Here is a 16,617-nt window from a genome sequence, read left to right on the forward strand (position 1 = left end):
AGGGATCATACCTTGAGACAGTGAGGCATTGACAATCTTTGTCCAGAGGTGGGTGATGACTTCCTTGATTTCTTTGAAGACGGAGGGTGGTAGCGGGTTATTAAAGTGACTGGATGGGTTGATACTCTCAAGAATTTTGTTAATGTCTCTTTCGCTAAAAGGGGTGAAGGTGTTCCAAGAGGCATTGTGTTTGGTGCTCAGACTAGCTGGGTCAGGCTGTTCAGCGGGGGATGGGGAGTGCGCAAGCCAATAGGATGGTAGAGAGACCTTTTTGGATTCCAGTTCGATATTGATGAGTCTCAATTTCTCAGAGAAAAACGTAGCCAAAGCGTCGCAAGAGGGTGGCTGTATCCTGGGTCAGACCGAGTGGGTGCATCACACAATTGTTGTTTAACAATTTCAAAAAGTTTCCTGGGACAATTAGAGGCTTGGTTTAGTTGAGATCTGAGGTAGTCGGCCTTGGCGCTCTTGATTTGTTTGTTATAGGAACTCCTTAGCGTTCTGAGGACTTTTAGCTGATCCGAGGAAGGATTGGATTTCCAAGGTCGTTCAGTTGCCCTTAGGTTGCATCGTTCGGAGTTTAAATTGTCGTTAAACCATGGTTTCGAGATTTTTGTTGATGTATTTTTTTGTTGGATCGGTGCAACGGAGTCTATGATACCTGAGATAGTAGAGTTGGAAAATTCCGTAAGTAAGTGAACCTCTGGCTTGACAACTTGGGCGGAAAGGGCAAGTTTACATTGGGTTGCTAGTTCAGCTGTATTGATATGTCTTAAGTCCCTTTTCCATACCTTTAGCTTCTTCGATTGAGGCTTCCTCGCGGTTAATGCAAAAGAGGATGATGTGATGGTCAGACCAGTCGCAGGGGGGAGATGTTATCCAAAGATATGGTGTTTCCTTTGGAGATGATGAGATCCAGGATTTCTCCTTCATTATGCGTTGGCCTGTCACAGCTTTGGGTCAGCTCGTGATCATCTAAGAAGGATTTAAGGCATGTAGCAGCTTGGTCAATGAAGGTTGAAATCACAGAGGAAGATTTGGGGAACTGCGGAATCGACATTGCCGGAGATGATTTCCAGTAATTGTTCGATGAAGGAGAGATTGTCCCCCGGGGGGTGATAGAAAGTATGTAGTTTGCATATTGGGAAGTGATTACTTAAAATGTTGAGACAGAGGTATTCACTGGAGGAGGGTGCAGAGGTCTCGGTGTGAGAGATGGAGAGAGTGCTCCGATGAATACATCGCCCTGCTTTTTCACTCTGTCAAGACTAAATATGTCATGGGAAGGAGACAGTAGTAGGTCTGGGATTGGAGAGGAGGCGGAATTCAACCAAGTTTCGGTAAGGATGATGATGTCTTTCTCCTGGTATTGAATGAGGTCGGAGATATCCGATGCGTGTTTACTGGCTGATCTGCAGTTGAGAAGTGTGCATTTGAGTCGTCCCTGTGACTGGGGGGGAGCCGTCTGTACCAGTATTTTACAAGTATTAAAACGGACATTATATTGAAAATGCCTCTTTCTACTATAGTTGCTTCAAATGAAGTGAAAGGAATCAAACCAAACATGAGGCGGCCACACATAGAAGTGGGGAATTTTTCTAAACAATTTAAGTGTGATTAAAAATGCCATTACTGATAGTTTGACACCTACATTAAGAGCCAAAGATGTACCTTCCACACTGACTGTATTGACTAAACCATTGTCTGTAGTTGCTAATCAACATGTTGAGGAGGGGGAGTCCCCACTGTTGATCAATCATCAATCGAGCTTGCAAGAATAAATATGCACGTTTGGTAAAAAGGTGTGATAATATCTCAGCACCCTTGTTTGGCATTAACCAAAGAAGAATGACATATTCCTCAAGTTCCACACAACTTAAATTCTCACCAAAATCGTTTTACCTGATTTCCTTTTTTGCAAATATAGTACATTTCCTGTACCAAAGTTAGTGACAAAACTAAATATTTTGTGCGCACCAGGCACAACAATAACTCTACTACCCCAAATAATCCAGGTGCACTCGTTTGTGATCTCTAGATATTCTTTTGACTGCTCTGTTGACTTCTAAGCAGTGTTGCTTGCTTATACATCTCCTACAGCCTCTCAGATTTATCCTCTATGAGATTCTATTTTGCTGCTCTCCTCATTTTAATAGCTTGCCATGTGTCTTGTTTTATCCATTCTTTCCTCATCCGTGTCTTGGTCCCCAGGCATATTTCACTGCTCTTCACATACATTAAAGAAACCTATTACCATTTCCTGTTGATCTTCCTTGTCTGCCAGAAGTTAGAACTTGTTTTTGATTTCTTAGAGTTCTAAATGGTGATTTCAGGAGTAATTTAAAGGTAAGAAGTGACTCCTTTATCTCAGCAATCTTTGTCCATAGCAGGGCCATCATAAAGGCTTGCAGTTTGGGCTCAATGACTTGGGCCCCACTTTAGACAGAGATTGCACTTTTGCTAACAACAGGAGAGTCATTGCTCATGATAACTAACACGGGCAAACTGTTTTTAGAAGGTGCTTCTGTTCCTGTAACACTGGGTAAGAACCACCACTTCCTCTGCTTGCCCCTACCAGGATGCCTTCAGGGTCCCATGCAGACTATCTCAGATTCCCTTTCCATTCTTTGATGTTTTTCTGGCCCAATCCAACCACCACTTTTAATCTGATTGTGGTCTGCTTAATCTGTGCTCCTTACTTTAATAATCTACTAAAGTCCACAAACTCAAATCTGAACACAACTTTGATTAATATTTCCTACAGCATTCGCTCCTCAATTTCTCTGGCTTTGATTTGGCGTTAGCTATACCTTTTATCTATAGAGCCGTGATTTGCCAATAGCAGTATCTTCTGAATGCAAGATACTCCGTGCTAACCAGACCTGGGAGGAGTAGTTCCCATCATACTTGTGGATAATCTTATGGTTTCCCACCTTCCCACTGGGTTCTTTTTCTCCTCAGAATATTTCATATGTTAAATCACATTATCCACTACCTCACTCATCACTGCAGCCCTATGTCACCGCTGCCCTGGTCCCCATGTGACCTTTTGTTCTAACTTCATTCTCCGGGGATAGCTGAACTTCTGACTAGTGAACCCTTCCAATACAGGTTTCTCCACCCTTATTAGCAAATGCTCTGCCCTTGGCTGGTTTCAGATCGTCATCTTCCCTACTCACCTTACTTGTCATCTATTGGATCCCATCTTCCCTTCTTTTATTGAAATCAAGGCCTCTCCCCTTCTTCACTTAACCTGGAGTGAGGACTACCTTTTTCCTTTCAAGTTAGCCAATAAGTCATACTCAGCTTTCCGTTCTCTCTCCTTCTTCAACTTACCTAAACAGCAGATGTTTTAGAATCTTAGCCCCACAAATCAGCACCTCTTCTAAGGTATTTTCAGATAACTACAAGTCCTGGGTTTTCTCCACCCTGGATTCCGATATGCACCTTGAACATCTTACTATAATATCAGCCTGAACCTTGGTTCCGTGGTAGACTCTTGACATGACCGTAACCAAATGCAACTGCAAATCACATAATAGGTTCAGCACCACAACCACTCTCTTGATAACAGTCGCCTTTACACCTCCACCCTTGGATATTTTAAGAACACTCTGAAGTTTGCACATTCTGTATTATTATGGCAGAACTGAGAAAGCCTACACCTCTTCTTCTTGTGGCATATTTAGAATGATCTGTAAACTTTTCTTACCTTCCTGTAAACATCTGTTTCCCCTTCCTTAGATCTCTTTGAAGCCCTCTCTGATCTCATCCATCAGAAAGCAATGACTATTGCTGATACCCTTGATACTCCTAGTTGCACAATGAACATTTCTCTTTCCCTCTCTCCTTTCCCAACTTGCACTACCACCCTTTCTGACTTTCTCCTGCTCACACTGAATCTCTATCTTCTCTGTTCTCCTTTATCAACCCAGGTTCTCCATCTGATCCTTTTGCCCCTTCGAAAATCATAAAATCAGTTTCTACTCTCTTCATGATGTCAGATCAAGGGGGTACTGCCGTCTAGATCTGCCTAGATCACCCTCACCACTGTACCCTATCTTCTCCTTTTAACTCAACTCTTGGAGCTTGGCATCCAAAACCAAGACCTTTCTTGATTTTCCTTTTTTCTCCCTGCTCAAATGCAGGCTTTTCACCCACCTTCAGTCCAATTCAAAATCCCTTGTTTGTGGACTTCCCCAGGGGTCCTCATTGAGACCCACTCTGTTCAACATCTCTCTCGCCCCTTGCTGCCATCATAAAGTGATTCAGTCTTAAGTTTATGTTGTACGCTGATGACATCTAGATTCTGCTAAATCTTGCCAGTAACCCCCAACAATTCCAAGATAACCTTCATATTTGACTTCCTGAAATAGCCTCTTGGATGAAAACCATCTGGCTGAAACTCAGGTGAGACAAGACCAAGGCCTTGGTTGTTGCTGATCCTTCCTCTTTATGGTCATCTGCTTGGTGGCCTTCTACTCTCGACCCCACTCCTCCTCCTGCCACTTTTTTCAAACTAAGTGTACTCTTTAACTTCATTTGATCATATGGCCCTCACATCACTCAAATTTCTGCTGTTTCTTCTACATTCATACTCCACATAAAATCATCTTTGCCCTTCCTTTCAATTTCAGAAAAACCATGGTTCAAGCAGTAATTTTCTCTCAACTGGACTACAGGAACTCACTGTATCATGGCATCCCTCATTATCTCCTTTCTTAATTCCAAACTATTCAAAATGCCACATCTACTCCACCCTAACCTTCCCTGCCACTCATCCATGTCTCACTTTTTAGCTGAACTTTATTGGCTCAATGTCTGCCTTCAGCGCCTCTGCAGGAATGTTATTAGGTCCCGATGCCTTCCCATTTCTCAGATGTTTGATGGCTTGCGTATTTCTTCCTTGGGTGGTCTGCTGAAGTCAATTCGCAAGTCCTTGTCAGCTCGCTGTATGTCTGGTGGAGACTAAGACAGGGGCAGGTTCAGCAGCTCTTTAAACTGCTTCACCCATCTTCATTGTTGGCCTTCGTTACCTATGATTCTCTTTCCAGCTTTGTCTTTAACAGGTTTTTCTGTCTTGCTGTATTTGCCAAAGAGTTTCTTTGTTATGTTGTAGAGATCTTTCAAGTTTTCATGGGCTGCTACTTCCTGGGCTTCTATTGCAAGACCATCAATTAATCTTCGCTTGTCTACTCTTAATTTTGCTTATTGTTGGTTTTGGCATTTTTGCCTTGAATTTTTGGTTTTTCTGCTCTTGTTTGGCCTGTGTAAACTGTAAATTTCTTTTTCTTTCTCTCTTGGATTTTGCTGAGTGTCTCAGTGGAGATCAATTCTTTATGCTGGTGTTTCTTGGGACCCCGTACCTCCTGGCAGGTTAATGTCACCGTTTCTTTGATCTTCTCCCACTGACTTTCTACTGGTTCTCTGTTGTCTTCTAGTTCCTGCAAGACTTGAAACTTGTTACTGAGAGTGAATGGGTATTTACTCAATTTCAGTGCATCCTTGACGATGGTCGTGTTATATCGCTGGCGTTGGTTTGTCAGTTCCATCCATGCTTTCTTCAGTTTTAGCATTACCCAGGCCACAACAAGGTGGGTCGGACACCACGTCCACTCCTCTCATCACTTTCACATCCTGCAAGGACCTCCAGAACGTCTTGGCAATGCAAACATGATTGATCTGATTCTCTGTTGAATGGTCTATCAACAGACTTTTCGTGGCACAGAGCTCTATGAGCCTTTCACCATTCTCGTTCATGTCGCCAAGGCCATGGTTGCCCATAACTTCTTCGTATTCAGTGTTGTCACTTCCAATCTTGGCATTGAGATACCCCATCTTTATGGTGATGCCTCAAGGCATTCCTCTGGGATGGACTGGAGTCTGTTGTAAAATTGTTCATTTTCCTCTTCTTTGCTGTCACTTGTAGGTGCATAGCACTGGATAACATTCATGTTGATCCTCTTTTTCTCTATGCGGAAAGTCGTTGTGATGATTCTAGAACCGTGGGCTTCCCATCCAATCAGAGTTCTGTTGGATCTGGCGTTAGCATCAGGGCTACTCCCTGAATGTGTGGGGTCTTCCCTTCCTCATGCCTAGAATACAGCAGCATTCCTCCTGGAGTCAGACCTTCCTGTTCTTTGTCCATCTGGTCTCGCTGATGCCGGGCAGGGCAAGGTTGTATTTTTTCATCTCCCCTTCCACCTGGCTGTCTTGCCTGTTTCATACAAGGTCCTCACGTTCCACGTCCCTATGGTGATGGTCTTGGTCGAAGGCATGTGGATCAGCTTTGTGGCTTCCAGGCATCTCTGGCTTTCACCACAAGGCGTCATAGCTCTTCATAAAAGAGATTTAACTTTCACCAAGGCCAGGATGTCTTTTGGTTGACGTTTCTGTAGCCAGGACTTTTTACACAATGGGGTAGCTAGCCACACGCATAACCCTCTTACTTTTGCAGCTGGGCTTTGGACAAACCATGGCAGTGTTAAGCCAAGCCTATTAAAAAAAGGCCAAGCCTACTGGCCTTATTGATGTTTGTTTAGGGGTGTGAAGAGGGAGGGAGGATGGAGGACACTCCCTACAAAACATAATACTGCAGGAAATGATATGTACATTGTCCTATGGGTTACTCATTGCTGTGTTCAAAAACACCTATTAGCATATTGGTAGAGGGAATTGGAGAAGATGGAATACAGAAGTGGACAGGTTGTTTCGGGAAGATGGGGGCAATGTCATCACAGCATAAACTGTGCTTTTTATTTTTAGTATGCGAACATAAATTTCACTTAGGTACTTAGGTGTGAAATAAGCTAATTAAATGTATATAGTTATACATTTTATAGAATTTCCTTCAGGTATTCCCTCCTGTTTCTAAGCACACTCTTTATTTGTGCGTGCAATTGGTATAGGTTAACTAGTTGAATGTGCCTGCAGATGATATCTGTATGATACCTGAAAATCAGAGATTTGAACGTTGACAGATCCTCTCACCTTTCATCTTTCCAAGGTCAGTAGTCTTCTGAGTTTATGAGGCCCCACCGAAGTCTATGGTGGCACTCGTCCATAGACTCATATAACCTGTCACTTTCTACCTACAATGAAAAAAGTGCCGAATAATAATATCATTTGTGTAATGAATAATTTCCCCAAAACTCCCAAATAGGGCTGTTATTCAGATAGCTTCATGTATCTCTTAAAGCCTTTTGTGGTATAACAAGCCAATCGGTAACATAAAATGCCAGAAGCACTGGACGTGATGTGGCAGCTCATGCCCAAGTGAAACTGGTGAGGTAGCCCAAGAATGAGGAAAATGCTGTTATCTTTCTGCTAGGTGTTTCTAATTTGAGAGTAGATTAACGTGAGTGAATGCTAATGATAGTGGATTATCTGCACTGAAGAACGATTAGGAGCTGTTTGTATGTAGTATTGTATAAGAAGCATCTCAATTTGTGTCGGCTTTTGAGCTTATTTAGTGGCAGCCACTACTTGTGCCGGCCCTATCCCGAGGCGTTTGGGTTGTACCTCACACGACCTTTGTGTGGTGCTCTGCACCTGTGAAGCACGGGAGAGCTTCATCGCTGCTAGAAATGATTTGTGTTTTAAATTGTTTATATCAATGGGTTTATTTATCGCAGCTTACCAAATGTCCATGTATGCTAGGAGATACCTTTGCAGTGATTTTACGTATTTGTTTGTTCTAAAGAATTGTCTTGTATGTGTTTTATGCCTTTTATCGCTCATGATGTTATAATGATATAGCTATTCCGAAATTAACATATTTGACTGAGTTAAATAAATGTATTCATTAGTTTAGAAATACATAAAATATACACAAATGTGTTTTTCTATCGTAATAATTTTCTGTCATGTTGAACAGATGTGGCCTAATGGCTAGACCTGCCAACTTTGGAACTGGGGAACTAAGAGCCTGATTTAGGCCGTGGTGGGATAACCGTCATTCTGCCGTGGTGGTAGTCCCAAATACTCAGTCGAGCTGACGGTGTTCCCCCCACGGTATTTAGATGTTGCTGCAATAGACAGGTTCCTGCCGTGGCGGCGGTCTTCTCTGCTGGCTAGCAGTACTCCGTTGCTGTAAGGCCAGCGGGATTGCATCGAGCTGATTTAGATATTCCCGTTGTGCTGGCGGTTTCTTAGCGGATGAGTCTTAATGGACTGAGGCAATGGTGGTGTGGAGACAGGTAAGTACTACTTATTTTCATCTCAATAAACCAGTATTTTAGCAGACTGAGAAAGCTCAGAAAAGAATACTATAGCCTTATTGCCCGCCGTAGCGGGCTATACAGGCTATTAAAGGCCCGCTGCAGCGTAAAAGGCCCGAGCCAAAGGCAAGGGACTTTAACAAAGCAGCAGGACTTTAATTGCCGGTATAGACCTGCTACGAAAGGCTATAAGGCTATTAGAACATTCTGCCACTAGAGGTCAGAATGTTCTAACAAATAAAGCCTTCAGGGAGCGCGAGGGGATTGAAATCCCCTCCGGCTCCCTGAAGCCTTTGTTCACAGCCAGAGATGTGAACAAAGAAACATTGGAATGTTGGAGCTCCGGGCTTATACCAGCCATTATAAACCCGGAGCACTCCACTGTTTTCAATGGAGTTACCAACATTCCAATGTTCTAATATAGCCTTATAGCCCGCCATAGCGGGCTATACCGGCTATTAAAGGCCCGCTGCAGCGTTAAAGGCCCGAGCCAAAGGCGAGGGACTTTAACAAAGCAGCAGGACTTTAAAAGCCGGTATAGCCCTGCTACGAAGGGCTATAAGGCTATTAGAACATTCTGCCACTAGAGGGCAGAATGTTCTAACAAATAAAACAAAGCCTTCAGGGAGCGTGAGGGGATTCAAATCCCCTCAGCTCCCTGAAGCCTTTGTTCACAGCCAGAGCTGTGAACAAAGAAACATTGGAATGTTGGAGCTCCGGGCTGATACCAGTCATTATAAACCCGGACCCCTCGAATGTTTTCAATGGAGCTTCCAACATTCCAATGTTCTAATAATTGTTAGTCCAAAAAGTGAAATTCTCTTACATTAAAAAATAAACAACTTCCTCAGCAAACATATCTAGATCTTGGTTCTATGTCATAGAATAAACAATTACAAAAGCTGATCCTTAAGTCTCCATAAAATTATGCATGTGCTTCTTAAATAGACCCTACACTCATTAATTATCCCACACATTAGCGTTAACAAGATGTCTAAAGCAACAATCTGTGCACCTAATTTCCACTGAATCTGTCAAAACAGCGGTGGAGGCATTTGTCATACCCAGATTAGACTTTGGGAATACTATATGACCGGGAGTACCACAATCTCATCTATTCCCTATCAAACCGATATTTCACTCAGTATCCAGTTTAGTTCATAAAGTGAATAAATTCAACTGCATTACTCCTAGTCTCTTTGACTTCCACTTACAAGAAAGGATAAGCTTCAAGCTGTGTGTCAATAATGCCATAAATGGAAACAGTCCACCTTATTTGGCCGATCGACCGGCCATCTCAGGAGCATCTAGAGGCCTTAGAAGCAAGAACATTGTGCTGAAATCAGCCCCCAAACTCAAATCATCATTTTCATGGAAACAAGCCTTTTCTGGGCAGCAGCAGTTGCTGCTTGGAACCATCTTCCCATCAATCTCACAAAACGTGCACCTCTCATTGTCTTAGCAGGCAGCTGCAACACATCTGTGTGAGAAGCTCCGGACCCAACGACCTGAAATAATGAATTCTGTGCTAATGATTACATGTTTACTTTCCTGTTATCGGCTGTATGGGAAGGCCGTCACAGTGCTGTCCATGTATGAACTCTAAGGCCATATTTTTTGACTGTTTGTTTGCTCTGCCGTTCACTCTTATTTTTAACGTGGGCATATACCTCACTAGGTCCTTGTTGCTCTATCTAAATATTAAATTAAGCTAAATGCTGGTTGGCCGCAATTGCGTTTTTATGGAGAGTGTTCCTTCTGGGTTGGTGGGAGCACTTTGAGGAAAATGACTGATACCGAGCCTAAACCTGTCTAAATTTGGCGGGCTTTATTCGGCCTTTCTCTTGCCTCTTCAGAGGATTCGTGCAGAGCTAATCAAAATCTAAAAGACCCCCAAAGTTCAAAACGATTTGCTTCTGAAACTGTAAATTAAACAAAATAACCTTGCAATGTAATTGTAAGGGTTTTCCATATGCTAGGAATGTGCAGAGTGAAACTAAAAAGCTTAACTGATCGAAACAGGTGATTCAAAAACGGGTTTGTTTACCTGGAAACAGAAACCCTTAAATACCCGTCAACAGAAAGAGCATAAAGCAATAAACAACAGTGCTAAAATGAGGATAAAACTATTTTATTGTGATTTATCTAGCTTCTACTCATAGTTTTCCCCAACTCTGCCTTCCTTGCTCCTGACAGAGTTCCCTCATCAGTGTAACTGTCAAGCCTGGCAATGAAACCACATCAATTGTGCTTTCCCATACATTACACGTTGTGTCCTCAAGGTTTACCAAGGAACTTTTTGACTTAATTGCCAGTATCATCTGAGTGGCGTCAACAACATGAGAGCAGGCGTGCTGTGGTTGGGGAGTCTGGGACTTGAATAACTCACTGATAGTGAAGCTCCAGGAAGGAAGCTCTGGGCAGTGAGTTGGAAGACAAAGGGGCTTCAAGAGGGTTTAAACTCCTTTGTCAGTCTCTTGAATCAGTGTTCTCGTATGACGGACTCTTAAGCCCTCATAGCACGGTGCTTCTCAGAACATGTTGCTTCCAGAAGGCAGCAGCTACCAGGGCTCACGCTTTTATCAGCTCAGCAGCACCAAGGCATCTTGTAGCAAGCTCCTGTAGCATCGCTTTCTTCTTAGGAGAGATCTGAACAGCTGTCTGGACTCCAAGGCAAGAACCTGTCATTTACCTTTTCAAATATATGCTCTGGAGGAAGAGATTCAAGGCAGATCAAGGGACAACTGCTCCCACAGATCTCAGGCAGACCATCAGAAATTCCTCCATGCAGCAAAAGTATTGTTTTCTACCCCAGGTCCAAGCAGCTTCTGTTTTGTAGTGGCTCATGCATGAGGATTCAAAGTGGTAAAGAAGTGTGGTAAAGTAACGTGTGTACGAAACCAGCATGCTTCCCATTTGTTCAGCAACTTTGCTTTGTGGTATGAATAAATTGCCTTAAAGTTCCATGCACCTAAACCCAGGGCCCCCGTACCTTGCGTAAGCAGCTGAGAGCCCTCCTCTTCTATCAACTCCACCCATTCACCTCCCATTTCACCTCCCAGTTCGCACTTTGAGCTTCAAAAAATGCCTCCTCAAATTAGCCAGCACTTAAGCGTAGGCTTTCCACGATGAAATAAACCAGCAAGTCTCCCAGGTCTGCACTCTGCTGAAATGGGTGTTACAGCTTTTGTTTGAGAGCAAATATGCCCCTGGCAGGTCCAAGGTAACCCCTCCCTTTCATTCTGTGCATTGTGGGTGAGTCACTTTAAAGTGGCTGGCGTAAGTACTTTGAAGCCAAAATGCGGATGCAACTGCGGCACACTGTTGTAAGCGTAGAAGACATGATATTTTAACATTTTCATCATTGATATAAGTGAACAGAGTAACTAGAACTTCACTTTACCACTGCGCTTTTCAGCTCAGGCTACGTATATGGTCAGAATTTGATTCTTCTGAGTACATTTTCCAATCAAAACACGTACACTGAACATCATATTTTACATGTTAGTCAGTATTTTGCTGGTGCTGTGGCTGTAGGATAAACATGCACTCTAGAATTATACAATATTATTAAAAAGAGGTTCTGGCAAATCTATGCTCACTAACACTGCCCAAATCTGTAACCCTGGCAGCTGTGGCTGCGCACAGACAACTGACTTACAAGAGGATGACTTACGAAAATCTATGAGTTTAGGGGGTCCATCTTTTCAAAATGAGCTGTGTAGTCTGTAGCCAGAGCAGAGGAGAAACCATCTGATCTGCAGATTAAAGAAGAAGAAGAACATGCCACTCTCAGCTTACCTCGCAGCCAAGAGATTAACATTAATGCTGACATGATGACGTCAGTTCGTTGAATGCAAAAGTTGAAGTGGGCTGCGATGTTTTGTCGTCTTTCAAGTTTGCACTTCATTTTGGGGTTAAGACTCATATTCCCGTCTCTAGTCAGTGCACGAGAAGGGCACTGGAAAATGATAGAGAAAAGGAAGAGGGAAACATGTTCTTGGTCAGCAAATTATTTAAGGAATTAGTGTGAGCTAGTGGCTGATAATCCCCAGGTACCATGCCCAGTTACCATACCCGGGCATCCCCAGAGACCAAGCCTGAGGGATAAATGGGTAACGTGTTAGGGCACCAAGCTAAGCAAACTGAAGTGAAATAAGGTCACCAAAGCCAGAAGGTATGACCGTAGTTTCATATGCATTCCAGAAGTGATAATTTTGACCCTTTCATTCATGGAAATTGATGGATTGGTGTATTTGGCCTTCGTTGATGGAACAATATCTAGAGGAAAGAAGATTTATGTATTGTGGATGAGGACGTGGTGATATAAAGACTAGTAGAGGTGCATTTGCACTTTCTGTCTGAAGGACAAGTAGTTTACCCGAGTGTAAATGATGCTAGGAACTGAGGACTGCATCCAGTCGTCTGGCTCACTGAACAGTGAAATGGGTATCACCTCTGGAAGTGCCTCATATCCTCACAATGTGCAGTTAAGTCTGGTCAGTGTATTTGAAGTCAGGATGTGGGAGTCATGGTACCAGTGCTGACCTGGGAACCAAAAGCATCTCTAGCAAAAATACTTAAACCGGCCCCAATCCCTTCTTCTCGCCTTATCTGTCGCTTTTCATCCATCCATTCTCTCTCTCCTTCTCTTCTCTCTTTCTTTTCCTGCTCTGATCGCTTTCTCTCTACCTTGCCTCTCTGTGTCTCCCCCTTGAAGCATCCCCATGCCTGCTGCAATTCACCTCTGGGAGCTGGGGAAAGTGGCCTGGCCCCCTTGGGCTCCAGATCATGGGGAAATGACACTTGAAATTAAATGCCTGTCGACTCTGCATGGTAACTTATTTTATTGAACTGCTATTTAGGGTGAGTGGCTTAGATAGATCTTTGAAGGGTGTTTGTTCGTTAATGGTGAGCGGGTGGAGTGCCCAAACACAGAGCGTGACATGAGCATCCTGGTCATTTCCAGCCTCTAGTTTGGCTTTAGTGCTCAGGCAAGTTGGTAACTTGGAAGCATGAAACATGTTTTAGGTCAGTGGGTGAGGTAGTTGGAGTACTCATGTAAACAGGTTGAATTTCTTTCAATTAATTTAACTTCATGGGTGGAGAAGGAAAGGGGGAGTTTAAATGATTATTCATCAGAGGAGACAGAGGTGAATATTCTGCCAGCGGAACACTGATGTGATCTGGGCATCAAGTATCACAGCTGAGTAGAGTGGGTCACCCCTAGGCAGTTGGTTTTGGATATTTGAGTGATTGACTCATTGAACCTACAGTGTTGTGTTGCGAAGTCAGGAGGAGAAGAAGTCGGAGGGAAGTCACCAGCTTTGAGAGTATTTCGACATACTCAGGGCACTAGGGAGATGACCCCTATTTAACATTTGTGATAATCCTGTTTGACAAGGCATTTTGTGGTCATGTGACACAATATTAAAATTTATATTCAAAGTAAACTAATTTGGCAAATATATGAGACGTCTCTTTTACATGTGCCTTTACAAGACTTCTTATGTAAATTTTATTTTCTTCCACAGAACGTGGCTTAATTTCTTTTGCTTCAGTATCCCAAAATCCTGAACAACGCAACAGAATTGAAGCAACCCTACCCCGATTGACCTTGCTAAAGCTTACAGATCGTCAAAAATGAGGAACTATTTCATGTTACTTGAGAAAGATTACTTTTACATACATTGTCTTAATAAAATGTAAGTATTTTTCTAAAATAGGGAAAGATTGCTGGGAACGGATTGCACATGTGCGGAACTGAAATAAAAACAAAATTTAAAGAACTGCTCAGGACCATTAAAGAAAAGATAACAGAAGAAACACCAACAGAAGGTGCAGAGATAGAATAATTATACAGGAGAACGAAATAAGTAAAGTAAATTCTTTAGTCTCTGCACAGAAAACCAGAGGGGTAATAAAGAAACTGAAAAGTTAGTAAAGATGGCGAACTCTCAGTTAAAGTGCCTAGAGGAAGATGAGGCTTACGTGGAGGTGACTGAATCCTGTCCTGATTTCTATTACTCTGAGGGCCAGCGTCTAGCTTTGGAGGCTCTCCTATCTTCGGGACCTGAGGCATTCCAGGATTGCCTCAAAAAGGACAGACTACGCCACTTCCTGTCCGAGGAGGAAGTTACCTGCCTCAGGGGTCTAGTGAAGGACTACCAGCCAGAAGAAGTTGAACCTGAGGAGGACCCTGAACTTGGTGAAGACCTGAGTCTCAGCTACTGGCCAGGAAAAACTGACACACCCACCCCAGTCTTGGAACTGGGCTGGCCTGAGCAAGGTCTTTGGAAAGGAATCACCCGTGCAGAGGTGTTTACACACCCTCCTGCTGAGAACACGCCCCCCATCAAGGAGGTTGTGCGGCGCACCATACAGAATGCCACCAAGGTAAGTGGAGAAGGCCTACACTACTTGTCCTGAATGTTCAATCAGGTTTTCAAAGTGTTTTTTAACAGGATTACCATAATATACGGTTTAAGATATAATGATGCAGAGTTCCAATACAATTACTTCAGCTTTCTTTGAGGGTAAATTTCATTGTAACCTTGTGTTGCCCACTAAAACGCTCTGAAAAAAGTGACTATCTATAATTCAACTGAACCACTATACTTTTTCGTGTTTTTCTGACACCAGAAGTTTTTCCTTTCTCTTATGAGTTTTGCTAGTAATAGGGAAGAGCAGCCAGTCTGGATTTGCAACTCAAGGGTCCCTATGCCTAACATCCACTATAATGTGGACCCGAGTGTGGAATGGGTGCATATTGTGAGTCTACCTCATGACTAGCGTTTGTCAGATTAAAATTGTTAAATAGACGTTCCAGGATGGGGAAAGCCATCTTTGATTGAATGTGACCACCGCTGGCTGAAAGTCTGTCCTTGGATCTTGATCGTGGCATCCATGATTCACATCTGAAATTGCTGACGTTGCACTGCTTGTTTAGATTCAAGGCAGCAACAAGGCAGGAATAGAAAGTTGCAGACATTAGTTATGAGGTCTGTTGAGAAGACCTGAGCTCCCATTTCCATCTGCGTGGCTTTCTGCTTTTGGTGCACAGTGCCCTCTCGATCGAATCATCAATGACAATTCCACATGGTGTGAGTTCCAGCAACTCTCTTAAATTTCCTCACTGTAATTTGGTTCATCCATATTTTGAAGGTTTTTCATAGTAAATCGTTGAATTTACATGTGATCTTCCCCAAGCTATTGTTGTTACAGTGTGATGTCTCAGTGCCTTACTTGCCACCACAGTTACAATCAGGCTATGTATTGCTTATGGGCTTCTTCTATGACTTCAATTCCATCCTATGAAGAATTCAGCCAGAACCTCCTGAATGTTTATAGCATGTGAGATTTTCCTGTGGGAAATCCTGCAAACACCGCTGATTCAGGAGATCAGACTTCCTTTATCCATCTGTTTATTGTACTGTTGAGCTGGAGCTCTGTTTAAGTTTCAAAGGGTAAGTTTATTAAAGAGAAGTTAAGACACAAGTATATAATGCAATACAGTGGAAAGTAAGCATAAAAGTGAAATTATTAAAATAAATAAATTTTTGAGGAAAGAGGATGGTATACTTGGTCTAGAATAAGAAAAGTCTGAAGAATACATAGAAGAATTTATTACAATGTATATAAAAATAATAATAAGCAAAATAAAACATTTCTGTTATCAATTATGGGAAAGTCAAGGAGGTTGAAGAACTTCTCGTTGAGCAGGTGCAAGTGTAAAAGAGCCCTTTTCATGGTCATCTAAAAACATTGTAACAGGAGACCACAAGGTTAAACGTTTCCCAGCAAGAGATACTGAGCGTATGTATGCTGTATCCTATCGATGGTTATAGCAAACTGCATACCACCATGCTTGAAGAGATAATTTGGTTAGCTCTTTCCAATTTTTGATAAGCTGCTGAAATGCTACTGCTAATAGTAAGTCCAATATTCGCACATTGAGTAAATGCGCAATCCAATGATCAGATAAACTTCCCAAGAAGACGTTAACAAACAAAAAAATGTACTGTGGAGTGAAAAAGGTTGAGTTAATCGAAATCCAAACTTGTTTCCAGAAATCATGAACAATGGGACAGGTGAGAAGCAAATGTTTTAAATCAGCACGTTCTGAGGAACGTGTCCAGCGTGTGTCAGGAAGATCTGAATGTGTCTTGTGCAAGACCACAGGAGAAGTCTAAAGGGCTTGATGTTTTTGCTACAAGTGAAATCCAGAGCTAAAGTCCTGGCCGCATTACAGTGACACACCCCTTGCTTTGTGTTTTTCAGGTCTGGCTTTAGCCATGAACTTTTGATTTTACTAAATTGTTATGCATAATTTACATACTTATAGAGTCTTTCACCCATCCCTCTCTTCATCTATTGTTCTGTTGTTGTGTCATTCACA

The 16,617-nt window shown here is 42.6% G+C and overlaps 1 protein-coding gene across 4 annotated transcripts in view; it reads left to right on the forward strand.

The window, feature by feature from the left end:
- The window catches only part of SACK1E (scaffolding CK1 anchoring protein E), a 368,519-nt gene that overhangs the window by 44,068 nt on the left and 307,834 nt on the right, over positions 1-16,617 (forward strand). For all 4 annotated transcript variants that reach the window (XM_085616492.1, XM_085616494.1, XM_085616491.1 and 1 more), the window contains exon 2: positions 13,754-14,615. In XM_085616492.1, the coding sequence (XP_085472618.1) occupies positions 14,166-14,615 (450 nt within the window). In that variant the 5' untranslated portion in view covers positions 13,754-14,165. The remainder of the gene's footprint in view (positions 1-13,753; positions 14,616-16,617) is intronic.

Source organism: Triturus cristatus, chromosome 7, assembly GCF_964204655.1.
Source record: "Triturus cristatus chromosome 7, aTriCri1.1, whole genome shotgun sequence".
Taxonomy (NCBI): Eukaryota; Metazoa; Chordata; class Amphibia; order Caudata; family Salamandridae; genus Triturus; species Triturus cristatus.